At 31.8% G+C, this 15,252-nt stretch overlaps 1 protein-coding gene across 4 annotated transcripts in view; it reads left to right on the top strand.

The window, feature by feature from the left end:
* Positions 1 to 15,252, top strand: part of LOC127700533 (ubiquitin carboxyl-terminal hydrolase 25-like) — a 47,473-nt gene that overhangs the window by 4,009 nt on the left and 28,212 nt on the right. For 2 of the 4 annotated variants that reach the window (XM_052204069.1, XM_052204067.1), the window contains exons 2-15: positions 1,101 to 1,289; positions 1,515 to 1,644; positions 2,194 to 2,323; positions 2,995 to 3,160; positions 5,109 to 5,177; positions 5,791 to 5,949; positions 6,549 to 6,634; positions 7,048 to 7,127; positions 8,209 to 8,357; positions 9,862 to 9,989; positions 10,334 to 10,429; positions 11,165 to 11,305; positions 12,719 to 12,930; positions 13,531 to 13,601. In XM_052204069.1, the coding sequence (XP_052060029.1) occupies positions 1,101 to 1,289; positions 1,515 to 1,644; positions 2,194 to 2,323; positions 2,995 to 3,160; positions 5,109 to 5,177; positions 5,791 to 5,949; positions 6,549 to 6,634; positions 7,048 to 7,127; positions 8,209 to 8,357; positions 9,862 to 9,989; positions 10,334 to 10,429; positions 11,165 to 11,305; positions 12,719 to 12,930; positions 13,531 to 13,601 (1,806 nt within the window). Of the gene's footprint in view, positions 1 to 1,100; positions 1,290 to 1,514; positions 1,645 to 2,193; positions 2,324 to 2,994; positions 3,161 to 3,213; positions 3,232 to 5,108; positions 5,178 to 5,790; positions 5,950 to 6,548; positions 6,635 to 7,047; positions 7,128 to 8,208; positions 8,358 to 9,861; positions 9,990 to 10,333; positions 10,430 to 11,164; positions 11,306 to 12,718; positions 12,931 to 13,530; positions 13,602 to 15,252 lie in introns of those variants that run through there. The other 2 variants (XM_052204068.1, XM_052204070.1) reach the window with 2 other exon arrangements.

Genomic DNA, 15,252 nt, shown 5'->3' with positions numbered 1-15,252 from the left:
GACATCACTAGAAAATCACATTGTCCCCTCTGGGAATCAAACCCAACATGCCCAGGACCTCTGTTTTCAAAGTCTTACTTCTTACTGACATCACTAGAAAATCACATTGTCCCCTCTGGGAATCAAACCCAACATGCCTAGGACTGTTGGTTCTTACTGACATCGCTAAAAAAAGTATCTCCCTACCTCAACTGATTAGGCTCGCTAAGTATCTACTACTAAGGGGAAGCAATTCTTACTGAATAAGTAGTACAAATGTACCATGATGGTGTTCTTACCAAAAATTTAAGAATAATTTTCCCCATCTAAATCTACTTGGATGAGTACATCTACTTGTTATTTTGTAAAAGGTTGTTGCCCAATGGTCCAAGTACAAAATGTATGTATACATGTATAAACAGTACATTTGTCGTGGCATCATTAAGTGGTGCACTTTAAAAGCATATTTATAGGTGCAGGTTAAAACAGGCCTGTATTTTCATGGTAGATGTCAGATGTGCTAGGAGCCTGTTTGTTTTGATTATAACCATGAGTCAACATTGTTTGTACAAAACTTTGAAAAAAACTCTTTTTCAATTATCAGTTTGCAAGTTAAGGAATGGCTGTGATAATAATTGCTGAATTGATTTACAGTATATCTCAATTTTTATTAAGATTTCCACTTTTGTTTTATTGACAAATAGGAAGTCAAAGTCAGTTTTTCAATCAGAAATACAGGCTAATGGATAAGTGTTAAATGAATGTTAAAAAAAAGGAATTTGAAACAACATTTGCACTGTACATTAATACCAGAAACACTGTCAAATGAACCAGTTGTAAGAATGTAAAAAATGAGATATGAAACAGCATTTGTCCTGTATCATGTGCATATAAAAAATTAGAAACATTGGTTAATGGATCAAAGTTAAATGAACGTTCATCAGGGAATGTTTTTTTTCTATTTTGACCATCATGTTTATTAAAAGCTACTATACCATGTACACAGTGATTGTATATTAGAAAAGATCATCTGGTTTAGTGATTTTCACAATAACAGCCATATAAATGTACTGTATGTACATGTATCATGGGAAATACCAATTTTTGTAAATGCATTTCAGGGAAGAAAGCAGGATGAACTTTTGACAGTTTGTAACCAGATAAAGGAAATTACAGGAATACATGATGAAAAAGTGATAAAGAGAGCCATTGATGCTTGTCAAGATGAAAATGGACAATTTAATGTAGAAAATGTGGTGGCAATGTTGGTGGCTGAAGACAGCCAAGTAACTAACAGTCCTCCAAAAAAGGTAAATATTTGAAAAAAAAATTACATGTTTTTCATATGTCATGTATGTTCATGCAAACTTTTTACAACAGAACTGAACTTGTTTAGAATTTATTCTTGACCATAAAAATTTGTGAAATACAATTGCTGCTTAAACTGCACAAAATGATTTTGTAGCACATGATTACTATCATTAAATTTTAACCATTATAACCAGTTACATACATTCTATTTACTTTAATTGCAGTCAGCTGTGAATCCATTACCTCCAAGGACAACAGCTGGAGATACATTAGATGCTAAAGGGAAACCAGGCACTGATTCCACAGCTACCCAATCGACAGAAACCCAGTCAACCAGTACAAATAAAAGTCAAGGTAAAATTAGCCGTATTAGTTGTTTATATTCCAATTTTATTTATTTTAATCAGAACCAAAAAGGAAGATATGTAAGATACACATCTAATTATAATTCTAGTCTGTGTAACTGAAGACAAACTAAGGAATAAACACCATGCAATAAAATGGTAAAGGGAATGATATTTTAAAAAGTCCTTCGACCAGTACAGCCATCACTTATGGCTAAACATGTCTTAGCCATTTCTGTCACTGTGGTAATCTCAGAGCGAATATTTTTGTCTGCAGAACTGTTAGTTACAAAGATACAAAACTGACTGTCCCCTAGAATATTTGACAAGATAACATTTCTTAAAAAATTATAAAACTATCAAAACTTTGGAAGTTTCCAGAATTGGGGATGTTAACTTGGCTATGTGATCTTACTAGCTAAGGTTTTGTTATTTTTAAAGATTTTTGGTAGGTTGTATATCTAGGAAAAATATTAAACTTATAAAACAAAGTAGCCATAAAAATGCTAAATATAAATGGATACATGCTTTGTATTCAAAACTCTTTTTATATAAACAGCAGGTGTCATAGACTTGACAACAGAAACAAATGAAAGTGACGAACTACAGAAAGCAATTGCTGCCAGTCTTCAAGATACACAGGGAATTCTGGGAGGTCAGGTGTCAAAGGAAGAACAGGATATTAGCAGGTTATTTATGAACAACAGAAATCTATAAGTTGAATTGTTTGTTGGTTTTCTGTCTCATTGAAATAAAACTCAAATCTCTATTTATTCATAATTGATGAACTACAGAAGTCTATATGATTCAAAACACTTTATTCCAATCGTTATCTATCCATCAAAGTGTTTGGTATAGGTGACTTTGTTTGATTTGTGCGTTTGTTGGGCATAAAATCTATGTCAGTACCTTGAGCATAGGGATCAATATTCTAATGGGGATAATTTCCTAATGACTGCTTAGATAAATGTTTAATGATTTAATTGAAATATTTCTTTAGGCAGGAATGAATTATGTACATGATGTACATAAGAATAAAGACAGGGGTTTGAAAAATGTCAAGTAGGCTTAATGACTTTGTCTGTTCAAAGATGCAGGGATCCAATTTGCTCATAAAACATTTAAATGATGTTAGAAATCAGTGTATAATAAAAGAGTTTTCTGGTGATGGAAATGATATGAATCAGATGTATTTTGTTGCTTGTAATTTAATGTTGTTTTGTTCTCAATAAAAAAAATCTCAATTTCAATGATTATAAAATGTTCTCATTTAATGATGTATTTACATGTTGTGTATTTGATTGAAGAAACCAGTGTATTTTAATATTTTACCTTTAATATGAATATTTTTACTTTTCAGAGTGTTAGAACAAAGTTTGATAGAAAGTAAAGCTGGGACTAAACGGAAGAGAGGTGATATATGGTTTGTAGATCCACTTAATCCACATGAAAGGAAGAGACAAGAAGAGTGCCCTGTTGGTTTAAAGAATGTTGGAAATACGTGTTGGTTTAGTGCTGTAATACAGGTAATCAGAGTATACAGGTTAAAAATTTAAAGAATGTTGGAAATGCTTGTTGGTTTAGTGCTGTAATACAGGTAATCAACGCACAGGTTGAAAAATGCTTGTTCAATGTGAAAACTTTATAGTCTTTTTTACCTCGATCAAAATGACCTAATATTGTTTTTTACTGTTTTGTAAAGATCTTCAGATCTTGTTTACTTAAAATTTCTCTGACTTTCCAGGCTTTCAGCTCTGACCACTATGATGAACATTTATCCAAGAAAGCACTTGAAAAGTAAAGAAAACATTTCAGACATTATTTTGAAAAGATAGATTGATACCTACACAGGGATGATTCTACTATATAATTAAGGGCCGCTGAGCAAACATAAATTCCCAGTTCAGAAAAAAAAAATAAAAATTGATATTTTTGTAAAATGTTTCCATCGCTGATGTGGGCAACTATAATTTTTCATAGTTTTGTTGTCAAAGCGTTTTAAAATCTGGATAAGAATGCTGTCAACGATCATATTTTATTTTAACATCGATTTTAGCAACGGAATCAAACCCTTCATATATAATTGCCAAAAATACTATGGGAGTATTTGATGTCGTAAAAGTAATCCAAATAATTATGATGTCTTAAAGGCTAATTTTAATTTTTTGCTGTGACGCCTTCCTACGACAGCAAAAAAAAATAAAAAGCCTTTCAAGACGTCATAATTATTTGGACTATGGTAAAAGCAGTTCACCCAGCAGGTCAATAAAAAAAGATGCCTTTTGTCAAAATGGGTCTCGTAAAACAAGACCTAGGGAGAGAAAAAAATTCAAATTTTGATATAACATTGATGCATTTAATGGAGTGCCGATCTCGTAAAAGTAGATGGCCCAGCAGAGCCGGTTATATAATATGAGCAGGAAACTTGTTTTATAAAAAAAAAATATTTTATATTTTGTCTCGCTCTATTTCCTCAAGACAAAAGTCTGACTGTCGGAGCATTTTTTAAAATACATATTTATAGATCATTCATGAAATAGGATGTTGAAACATTATGGGACTGTTTCAAAAGTTGTGAAGATGATCCAAATAATAACATAATACAATGGTTCAATGCTTATATTTCCTGTTTCTTCGAGTTACACCTAAAGTAAAACTGGACATTAGTATAATAAACCCAGAGTAAAACTATGGCAACCTTCTACATATTAAACAGCAAGCAAAAATCACAAAAAATATCTTATCAATTAAGTACTCAAACTTTTGTAATTGCTTTTCTGAATTCAACAGTTGGCCATTTCAATTTGAAATCCATTTTAAATACATCAAGCTAAAATGCAAGCCTACGAAAGATAGTGCATCATGTGCAATGATTTTCATGTAACAACTTTCCCTGGTCTCAATCCACTAAATGTCAAGCGATCTGGTAATCATATATATATCATAATCAATAGCCCGTCCAGGATTATTCCAAATGTTACAACTTTGTACAGCAGTGTACAGGTAAAACTTAATACATTTTCCGTTTTTACAGGAAAATAATGTCATTTCATCTAATATTTTATGCATACAAAAATTCCCAATTGGGATGAAAATTCCCAATTTGATGGTCAAGGGACCCATTTGAAAACACTTGGAATCATCCCTGCTACAACCTTTCACTTAAATTGCCAAAATTTTGAATTTTTAAAATCTGAGTTTAGATAAGTATATATATATACATTAATGTGTTGATTTTGAGTAAACTTAAACCAGAAGAAATAAATGTGTCACTTTTACAACTTGTATAAGTGAAGGTTAAAATCTGGTAACATCAACAAGGTGGTATTCAACATCCACATTAGGCAGATCCAACTGTGGAAGCAAAATCCACCGTACAGAAACGGTTTGTACGCTCAAAAGCTACCCGATTTAATTTCATATTTGATTTGGGTTGGAATAAAGCAATGGAAATATATTATTATATCATTTCAGTCTTTATTTAACCTAAGAAGATTTAGACATTTGGTGCTTAACTTCAAACTACCTAAAGATCCAGCACAGGTGAGACAATTGATTATGTCATGTATAAGATGTGTTAATGTGAATCAGTCCTATCAAAATGGTGGGTTAAAATAATTACACCCTTGCGCTGGGCAAGGGTGGCATTTAGTTTTACCCTTGCCCGTCTGAACGTTGGTATGTATGTCCCGAAATTGGTTTTTGTTCTCTAACTTTATTTTGCCTCAACCAAATCTTTTAAAACTTATACAAAAAGCTTTATACCTCCAAACACGGATCAAGATCTAATTTGGATGATGTCACTTTCACAGTTGTTGAGTTATGTCCCTTTTTAATTGGAAAAATTGCTGAAAAATGCTGTTTATTTACAAGCAGGGTCATCTGTGTCCCATGGACACATTCTTCTTTTATCATAAATTTATTTTACAACTGATACAGAAAGAATGTAGAAGGTTTTGGATAAGGATAGTCATATGTCCCCTTTTTATAGGCATTTATTGGCATATCGTGCATACCATTTTGTTGACCAACCTGAAATAAAGTGCACATGTTATTCATTCTTTAGTTGTTTCAAGATAAATGATAGAATGTTTTTGTCCTTGTACAGAACATAGAATCTTTAGTTACTATGAATAATTTTTTCTCCATTTAACAGCAGGAGACAAGAAATGTGAGATTTATGTGTGAACTTCGACATTTGTTTGCATTAATGGTTGGTTCCAAGAGAAAATATGTAGATCCTTCTAAAGCTGTAGATATTCTTAAAGAAGCCTTTGCTGCTACAGCAGCTACTGGTGTAGGAGACAGTCAACAGGTAACAGTCAATTATTATGAATGAAAGGAGATGTTAGGTATATGTTACTTAGACAGCAAGCCAAAAACATCTGATAACCCCAATTGACATATACTGTGTGGCTCAAATACCAACAAAAAAAGGTTTTTCTGTCTGAACAGTATAAATAAGATATGCTGGATTTCAGATTAAATTGTATCTATGACTCAATAAAAGAAGCACAAACCACCAGAATTATAAAACAACAGCACAGACTTTTACAGTGATGTCATCAAGTTTGTGCTGAAGTCATTTGTTTCTACAAAACCAACAAATTAACAACCTTATACGACAAGGTTTTTTTTTTACGACCTTGACTTCCCATGAGGGTCTTGCACGGTCGGTCATACATGTAATACTTTTAGACAGTTTTATACTGATAAAGTAGACCAATGTTTTCAACTTGTGGAATGTAATAATAGTTTAGTTCTAATTGGTTCTCCTGTTTGTATAGACGTTTTGATGAAAAATTATTTTTCATGCATTTATGTACACACAGAAGAATTGAAATTTTCTCAAAGAAGGTGTTGTATAATTTGTTTTTTTTGCTTTATATTGTTATCGTTCCTCATGTTATATAGGATGTCAGTGAATTCCAACACAAGTTATTAGAGTGGTTAGAAGATGCATTTAAAACAACATTTAGACCTCCATCCCCAGAAACAGGGTAAGTCTGACAATTGATCATATGTAATATCCGTAAAATCTGACTATGGGAAGTATTAATATGCGGAACCATTATATGAGGATAATTATTATATCATAAAAAAAGAAAAAAGAGAAATTGATACAGTTTTATTCATTTTATCCTTTTTATGAAATACTTTTGCAAGATCAAGAATATTTACTGGTCCATGGTATATGCAAAGTTTCCCTCTAAAAGGTAAATCCTTATATCTTATTGTAGTTATTTGCATCTCTGAAAAAAATGAAATTCATTTCCAAGAACTAACATTTAGACATAGAATATCAATATTTTGTTGAATGGTCCTTATGAATAAAATGATGTTACTCATTTACATAAAATGTATTATCTTTTCATTTATTGCTTTTAATCATCCATCATTTTTTATTGTAAAGGGCTGGAGAATCTGACGAAACAAAAAATCCAATGGTAGAGTTATTTTATGGTCAATATAGAGCTGAAGGTGTCAATGAAGGTATGTATAACGTTCCAATTTTAACTACAGTTATCTTCCAAAATAAAAATAAGGTTTGTGGTATGATTACCAAAGAGACAATTAATTATCCACCAGAGTCCATATGAAGTGGATGTAAGAAGCTATAGATCACCATGTAGCGTTAAACAAAGAGAAAAACCCATACCATATAGTCAGCTTTAAAAGGCTGACATGACAAAGGGGAAACAATTCAAATGAGAAAACAGTCTGATTTATGACAAAAAAAGTAAATGTAAAAAAAATATTTCACACAGCAAACAACGACAACCACTAAATTACCCTGACTTTGGACAGGCACATAAAGAATGTTGTGGGGGTTAAACATATTTGTGAGGGCTCAATCTTCCCCTAACCTGTGACTGTTGTAACATCGTAACTTAAGAATAAACTGTAACAATCAGTAGGAAATGGCTTGACTTATCAGATTGGTACTAAGCACATAAACAACTAATATGAAGACAAAACAGACATATTACCAATTTAAGAGTACCCATAGTAACAATTACAAGTCAATTACAACTAATAAATAAAGTATGTTCTACCCCCAGCTATGGGTAAATAGCGCCACTGCCTTGTGTGTGACCCTGGAAAGTCAACCCAGAAAGAAATCCGGACAGATGCAATCCTTTAGCATGATAATGCAATCATCTTCGGGAAGGACTGCCCAGAGAGAAAACCTGGCCCACCAGAGTGGAGGTGGTTTGAAGTTGGGCTAACAACCTAACGCAGTAAAAAAGATCTTGTTACAGACACCAGAAATGCTGTGTGGAGGCCTTGTGCGACTTCTGGCGCGGAGAGAATTAAGGTTTAGGTTCAGGTAAGGTTCTACCAGACTTGCCAGGTTGGTTTTGCAAGCATAATTCTGAGGAATAGTTTATTCTATAGAAAATTTTTCTCAGTATATCATATTTTTGGAAAATCCATTATAAATATGCATACATTGGAAGGAGATGATGGATAAACAGTGATGAGATAGAAATCCAATGACACAAAAACCCATCATTGTAAGACATATGCAATTTTGTATCTTTTTTCATTGGTGATTTGTTTCTTATCCTAGGTAAAGGTTTTAGCAATGATGAAAATTTTGGTCAGTTTCCATTACAAGTAAATGGTTTTCGAGACATCCATGAGAGTTTGGAAGCTGCTACAGCACATGGAGCTATAGAAACAGTCAGTAGGGATACTACACAGCAATCAGGTCAAGAGGTTAGTGTTCTGTCATTCAAGCATTTGTACCTCATTTCACCTGCCGCCCTATATTACCAATAAGAGAGTTCTGGGACTAGTTGTTGAAACATCAATGTAGAGGTCTAAAAAGTGTGTGGCATTTTTCTATGCATCCGCCTAGTTTTTCACACAGGAGAATTAAGCAATTGGAATTATTTAGAAAGATTTCCACTTTTTGAACTTCTCAACCTAATAAAATATACTATAAGGTGGCATCACACATAAGTTGACGCTTAAATGTAGACAACATTGTATTGGTTTCAACACTGCATAAATTTCTGAAGTTTTCACATGACTCTTGTGTGTAAAATGAAATTGGCAACAGAAAAACAGACTATCTGAGAACTAAACTATGTGACATGTTGCTTTGACGTCTGTGATCATCCTTTATTTCACATTTAATTTGTAAACTAATGGAACATTTTGAACTAAATTTGGCAGGAATAATGTTTATATGGAAGATCCCTTAAAAGGGTGTAATACATGAGCCAAATACTGTGAAAGTACTTTTATTCATCCGGTACCAATTTTCATGGTTTTCATGGATGGCTTTATCCAGGAATTTAAGTATCCAATGAAATATAACAACTGTTGTCCAAATCAAGACATAGAAAGATACCCATGTAGGTTTGACTCCATGGATACATCCATATAATCTAGAGAATACATCGAATATTAGCAAAGGAAAATGAACACCTTATTTTGTAATGTCTCACAGATCATTATAAAACAATATATGACTATTTTTATGAATTTTTGTTTCTGAATGCTTTAAATTCTTCACTCGATTTTTTTTCTCTCAGAAAACTAAAATCCACAAATTTAAGAACCCACAAACATGTAACTTTTGCTCAAACGAAAAAAATTGATACTCATAAATTAAAGTACTTTCACAGTCAGCTATGTATGCTCCTTGAAGCCTTTAGTTTGAGTTTTGATGTGCTAATGGTTATTTTATGCCCCATGGCAAATATGATGCCACATGCATATCCAGATCAAGTTAAAAAGTAAATCAATCTTATACAAGAGAAGAATTTGATTTTCAATTCAACTTGATTGGTTGATTGTTGGTGTTTAACGCCACTTTCAGCACTATTGGCTATTTCATGGCGGCCAGTTTTTATTGGTAGAGGAAGCCTGAGTGCATCATGTACTGTGTTACATCTAGATAAAGCCTAAGAGGAAAGGCATTACTTGAATAATGAAGCTATTTTTATAGCCTAGTTGGTTGAGTGGTCTAGTGCACTGGACACAGTCCAGGCTGCATTGCCACAATGTCACAGAAGCAGGGGTTTGAATCCCACTGAGGGAAGAACAAAAATTTGCTAACACAAATTTGCAGATTTAACTTTGTTGGGATAAATTTGAGACAAAGTATATATTAATTATGGTGTTAGTCTGTTGTAAAGTTGTCTCATATAGACGTATATGTATATATTTTATTACAAAGCATTATTAGATTGAATTTATTTCTGTATTTCAGTTGTGGTTTACTAAACTTCCACCAGTGTTGACCTATGAACTTTCCAGGTTTCAGTTTAACCAACAACTTGGACGTCCTGAAAAAATTCACAACAAAATAGAATTTCCTCAAGTTATATATATGGATAGGTAAGCCAAGAAAATTTGATTTAGATGTCGTAATAACGTGAATTAATTTTTTCACATGATGATCATTTCCAATATGCTAGCAATACAAGGTTGTAAATACATTTGTCTTTCAAGGCCAAAATAGTCAGTGACTACATGTAAATTTAATTTCAGGAAATATTCTTGTTTACATTAGAAATCAGTCTTTTTTTTACACTTGCACAGAAGTAACTTTCATCCATTGGGACAAATGTTTTCAAAGTTAAGAAGATTGATATTGAATAATAAAATGATGTTTCAGTGGAAGTAGATTCTGTTGTAAAATGATTAAGGAAAATTTATAATTTTACATATTCTCATTACAGGTATATGATTGGTAATAAAATAGAAACCAGGCAAAGAAGAGAACAAGTGAAAAAATTAAGAGAAGAATTATCTGTGTTGTATTCCAAATTAGATAAGTAAGTTTTTGTGTCACTTGAATAGTAGAGTCAATGCATAGAGATTAGTATCAAACACAATCATTAATTTCCTATATGTTGACATCACACTTTACTTGTATCTTTATTACTTGTTTGAAACTACTGAGCAGGAACTAGACTTGAGAATAATCTTCAAATGCATTTAAACACTCATTTTACAGACCACACAAAACTATAGATGTAAGCTTTGAAATAAAATGCTTATAAAAAGTTTGGTAATTTTGGACTGAATATCAATGTTACAAGAATTTATATACTGTTCAATACAGTACAGGCTATTATTTTGAATTAAAAAAATATGTAACTAAACATTTAATCAGTCAAACTGTCGAGATGACCTCTGAAGACTATCAATGGTCATATAACCCGATACAAACATGAATATAAAAATAAATAGATATCGACCACATGCAATTAGATTTTTCTTGGTCTGTTTGATTTCATATTGTATGTTAAATGGTATGTTAATAGCTGAGTACATGCGTAACCCATCTCCAGCTTAGGGGTTAAATTGAAGGTCACATGAATTAGGATTCAGTGAGGTCCATCAGCGATGTTTCTTAGCTTATTTTGATAAAATTGAACCAAACTGGCTGCTAATAAAATTATTATTTCACTTTCATTAATGATTGAACAGAAAAAAAATCATATTTTAATTTTTTTTTATATCTTGTAGCTAATGCTCCTTTAAGAAACTTGATTTGATTATTTCAGATTTAACCATTATGGTAGTGGTAGTAAGAAAGTTCCTCTACAAGATGTGTTATCGTATGCTTTAGAGTTTGCCGAAAGTAAACCAGAAACCCAGTGTCTTTCATTAGATGTAGAAATGGAATCTCCTAAACCTCATTCTAGGTAATATTAAGTTTAATGTTTAGAAATGGAATCTCCTCAACCTCATTCTAGGTATTATAAACTTAACTCTACTCTGTAGAAAAGGAATCTCCTAAACCTCATTCTAGGTAATATTAAGTTTACTCTACTGTTTAGAAATGGAATCTCCTAAACCTCATTCTAGGTAATATTAAGTTTACTCTACTGTTTAGAAATGGAATCTCCCAAACCTCATTCTAAGCAATATTAAGTTTACTCTACTGTTTAGAAATGGAATCTCCCAAACCTCATTCTAAGCAATATTAAGTTTACTCTACTGCTTAGAAATGGAATTTCCTCAACCTCATACTGGGTATTATAAACTTTACTGTTTAGAAATGGAATCTCCTAAACCTCATTCCAGGTTATATAAACTTTACTCTACTCTGTAGAAATGGAATCTTCTACACCTCATACTAGGTAATATAAACTTTACTCTACTCTGTAGAAATGGAATCTCCTAAAGCTCGTTCTAGGTAATATAAACTTTACTCTACTCTGTAGAAATGGAATCTCCTAAACCTCATTCTAGGTAATATAAACTTTACTGTACTCTGTAGAAATGGAATCTCCTAAACCTCATTCCAGGTTATATAAACTTTACTCTACTCTGTAGAAATAGAATCTCCTAAACCTCATTCTAGGTAATATAAACTTTACTCTACTCTGTAGAAATTGAATCTCCTCAACCTCATACTAGGTAATATAAACTTTAGTCTACTCTGTAGAAATGGAATATCCTAAACCTCATTCTTGGTTATATAAACTTTACTCTGCGCTGTAGAAATGGAATCATCTAAACCTCATTCTAGGTAATATACTTTCTACTCTGTAGAAATGGAATCTAAACCTCATACTAGGTAATATAAACTTTCAACTCTGTAGAAATGGAATCTCCTACACCTCATTCTAGGTAATATAAACTTTACTCTACTCTAGAAATGGAATCTCCTAAACCTCTTTCTTGGTATTATTAACTTTACTCTTCTTTATTTGAAATTGAAAAAGCCGACACAGAGTAAATATAAAATTAAAGACAAAAACACAAAAATATATATGATATTAGACTGTATTTAAGAAATCATCTACTTTAAATCATGATTGAGAATGAAGAAATTTATCTCTTATTTATGTTTATGTTTAATTATGAAATATTCCTCAAGAATGGGTCATCTCAGTGCAAATTTTTATTTCTGTACTTTCGTGATAATAATTTTATTTAAAAATAATTCTTCAAAACCAACATGAATGATTTTGATTTTAAGATATTTGTTGAATGATAAATTATGGAAAAGAACCTTTATTAGACCTCTTAAATGTCTTTTTTTGTTGGTAAACATCACAAAGAAAGTCCAATAGATATTGTTTTGACTACAATTCTTTGTTTATTTCCAGTATGGTAACGGAAACATCAGCAGATGTTCCAATGACATCAACATCACCACCTTCATCATCACCCGCCAAAAAAATAGCTACGCCCATCAAACCTCATCGGACAAATGTCTTAATTAGTAACCCTTCACCTAAACATGTAGAAGATTCAGAATTAAAAGTTTTACAAGAATGTTTGCGGAGATGGCGAACTGAAGTAGAACAGGATGTTAGAGGTATGCCTTTTAACTGTATTGCAAAGAGACTATTACATGAAAAACAAAAAAATGTAGTCAATAAATATGGATAAAATTTGAAATAATTATTTTATTTGAGTAACAGTTTCGTGGATTGAAAAAAATTGTCTTTTCATTGATAATTGATTTCTTTGTTCACCTGTGCCCATGAAATTCAAGAAAACTAGTATCCACTAATAATAATGTAGCCAATGAAATTCATGTAAATCAGTATCCCTTCCATACAAATGTAGAAAATGAAATTTACAAAAATTAGTAAACAACCAATAACAATGTAGTTGCATAAGAAACTTGTAATGTTTGAAAATATGTACATTCATTGTAGATGCAGGTACTTCCACAGTCAATCAGAAATTGTTCTGGAGTGCTTTGCTATGAAGTTGATAATATAATTAGAACAAAATTTGATGAAAAGACACATTGATAAAGATTTATTTTGGCATAATAAAATAAATTCCTACTCACCAAAACTGTAAATGTTGTGTATATTTTTCCTTAAATCTTACCCTCTCTATCTCTGTAAAATATTCGTTTAATGGTATAAATTTCGTATGATTCATTTATTTTGTATATTTGTAGGATTACAAGAAAACATAAATTCCTTGGAAAAAGCTATAAATATAATGTATGGTGATGAGGCCATGAGAAAGGTAAAAATACACAAAGAATTCTAATATTAAGTCAGATAACAGTGCTCAAGCTAGAAATTGAAAGGAGAAGGTCACCAATGGAGAGTAGGGCACCAATGGAGAATAGGACATGTCAACTTTAGGGTCTTGTTTATATTTTATTCTGTCCACATTTTTGTGTGCATCCTATTTGGGATTAATACATCTATCTATTAGTACTAGATCATATTGATATAAAAATATTTGGAATGAAATTTTTATAAAAACTAAAATAAGAAAAAACTGAAACCAACTGTGATTGTAGTTAATTTTAAAGTCAAGTTTACTATATCCTTTTTTAAAGACAAAATCTTATATTGTAATAATTATAAAAAAATGGAGATGTGGTATGATTTATCAACCAGAGTCCAAATAACATGGATGTAAGCAACTAAGGTCACTTTAGGACATTCTACAATATGCAAAACTCATACTGTATAGTCGACTATAAAAGTACCTTACAAATTTTGAATCAATTTAAACAAGAAAAATCACTGGTTTGTTTTCAAAATAGATCTAAGTCTTGACCAATGAAAAAATTGTTATAGAAATTGACTTTCCAAGGTCAATCAATCATTCAGTGTTATCAATTTTGATCTGTTCATCTGCAGAACACGTGCTATTTAATATAACAAAAAAATTCATCCTCTGAATCCCTATTTGGGCTAAAGGCACTGCAGACCCCTAGCTTCATATCATGGTAGAATACTGATTGGTCAGCTTTGAGTCCTTGTTGTGAGATCAAACTCATAGCCTCAAGCTGGACACGTGGTACTGACTGATCAATTTTTACACGCCTGTTTACGGGACGTATTATGGTATACCGTTGTCCGTCCGTCGTCAACATGTCGGACAATAACTCAAAAATGCTTTAACCAATTTGCATAAAACTTTGGTGAATTGTTTATATCTATTGACATGAGCTACCTTTCCTTTTTTATAAAATTTCGATTTTACGTTTCCGAGTTATGGGGTTTTATACATTTAAAAATGGGGGATTTTAGAGTTTTTGGACAATAACTCAAAAATGCTTTCTCCAATTTGCAAGAAATTTTTGGTGAATTGTTTATATCTATAGACATGAGCTCCCTTTCAATTTTTATAAATTTTCGATTTTACGTTTCCGAGTTATGGGGTTTTATTCATTAAAAAAAGGGGGATTTTCAATATTTTGGACAATAACTCAAAAATGCTTTCTCCAATTTGCAAGAAATTTTGGTGAATTGTTTATATCTATAGACATGAGCTCCCTTTTGATTTTTATAAATTTTAGATTTTACGTTTCTGAGTTGCTGGGTTTTATTCATTAAAAAAAGGGGGATTTTCCATTTTTTTGGACAATAACTCAAAAATGCTTTCAGCAGGTCTCATGAATCTTTGGTGAATAGTTAATATCTATTGACGTAAGCTCCCTTTTGATTTTTATATGTTTTAGATGTTACATTTCCGAGTTATGGGGTTTCATTCATTAAAAAAGGGGAGATTTTCCAGTTTTCAGACAATAACACAAAAATGCTTTCAGCAGTTCTCATGAAACTTTGGTCAATTGTTAATATCTATTGATGTAAGCTCCCTTTAGATTTTTATTTGTTTATAGTCTGACAATAGATTTACTAAGTATTGCGCAACAGCA

The sequence above is a fragment of the Mytilus californianus genome, unplaced genomic scaffold, assembly GCF_021869535.1.
Source record: "Mytilus californianus isolate M0D057914Y unplaced genomic scaffold, xbMytCali1.0.p SCAF_5, whole genome shotgun sequence".
Taxonomy (NCBI): Eukaryota; Metazoa; Mollusca; class Bivalvia; order Mytilida; family Mytilidae; genus Mytilus; species Mytilus californianus.
Note: the sequence above shows the minus strand (reverse complement) of the source record. Positions and strands in the feature narration are given on the sequence as shown.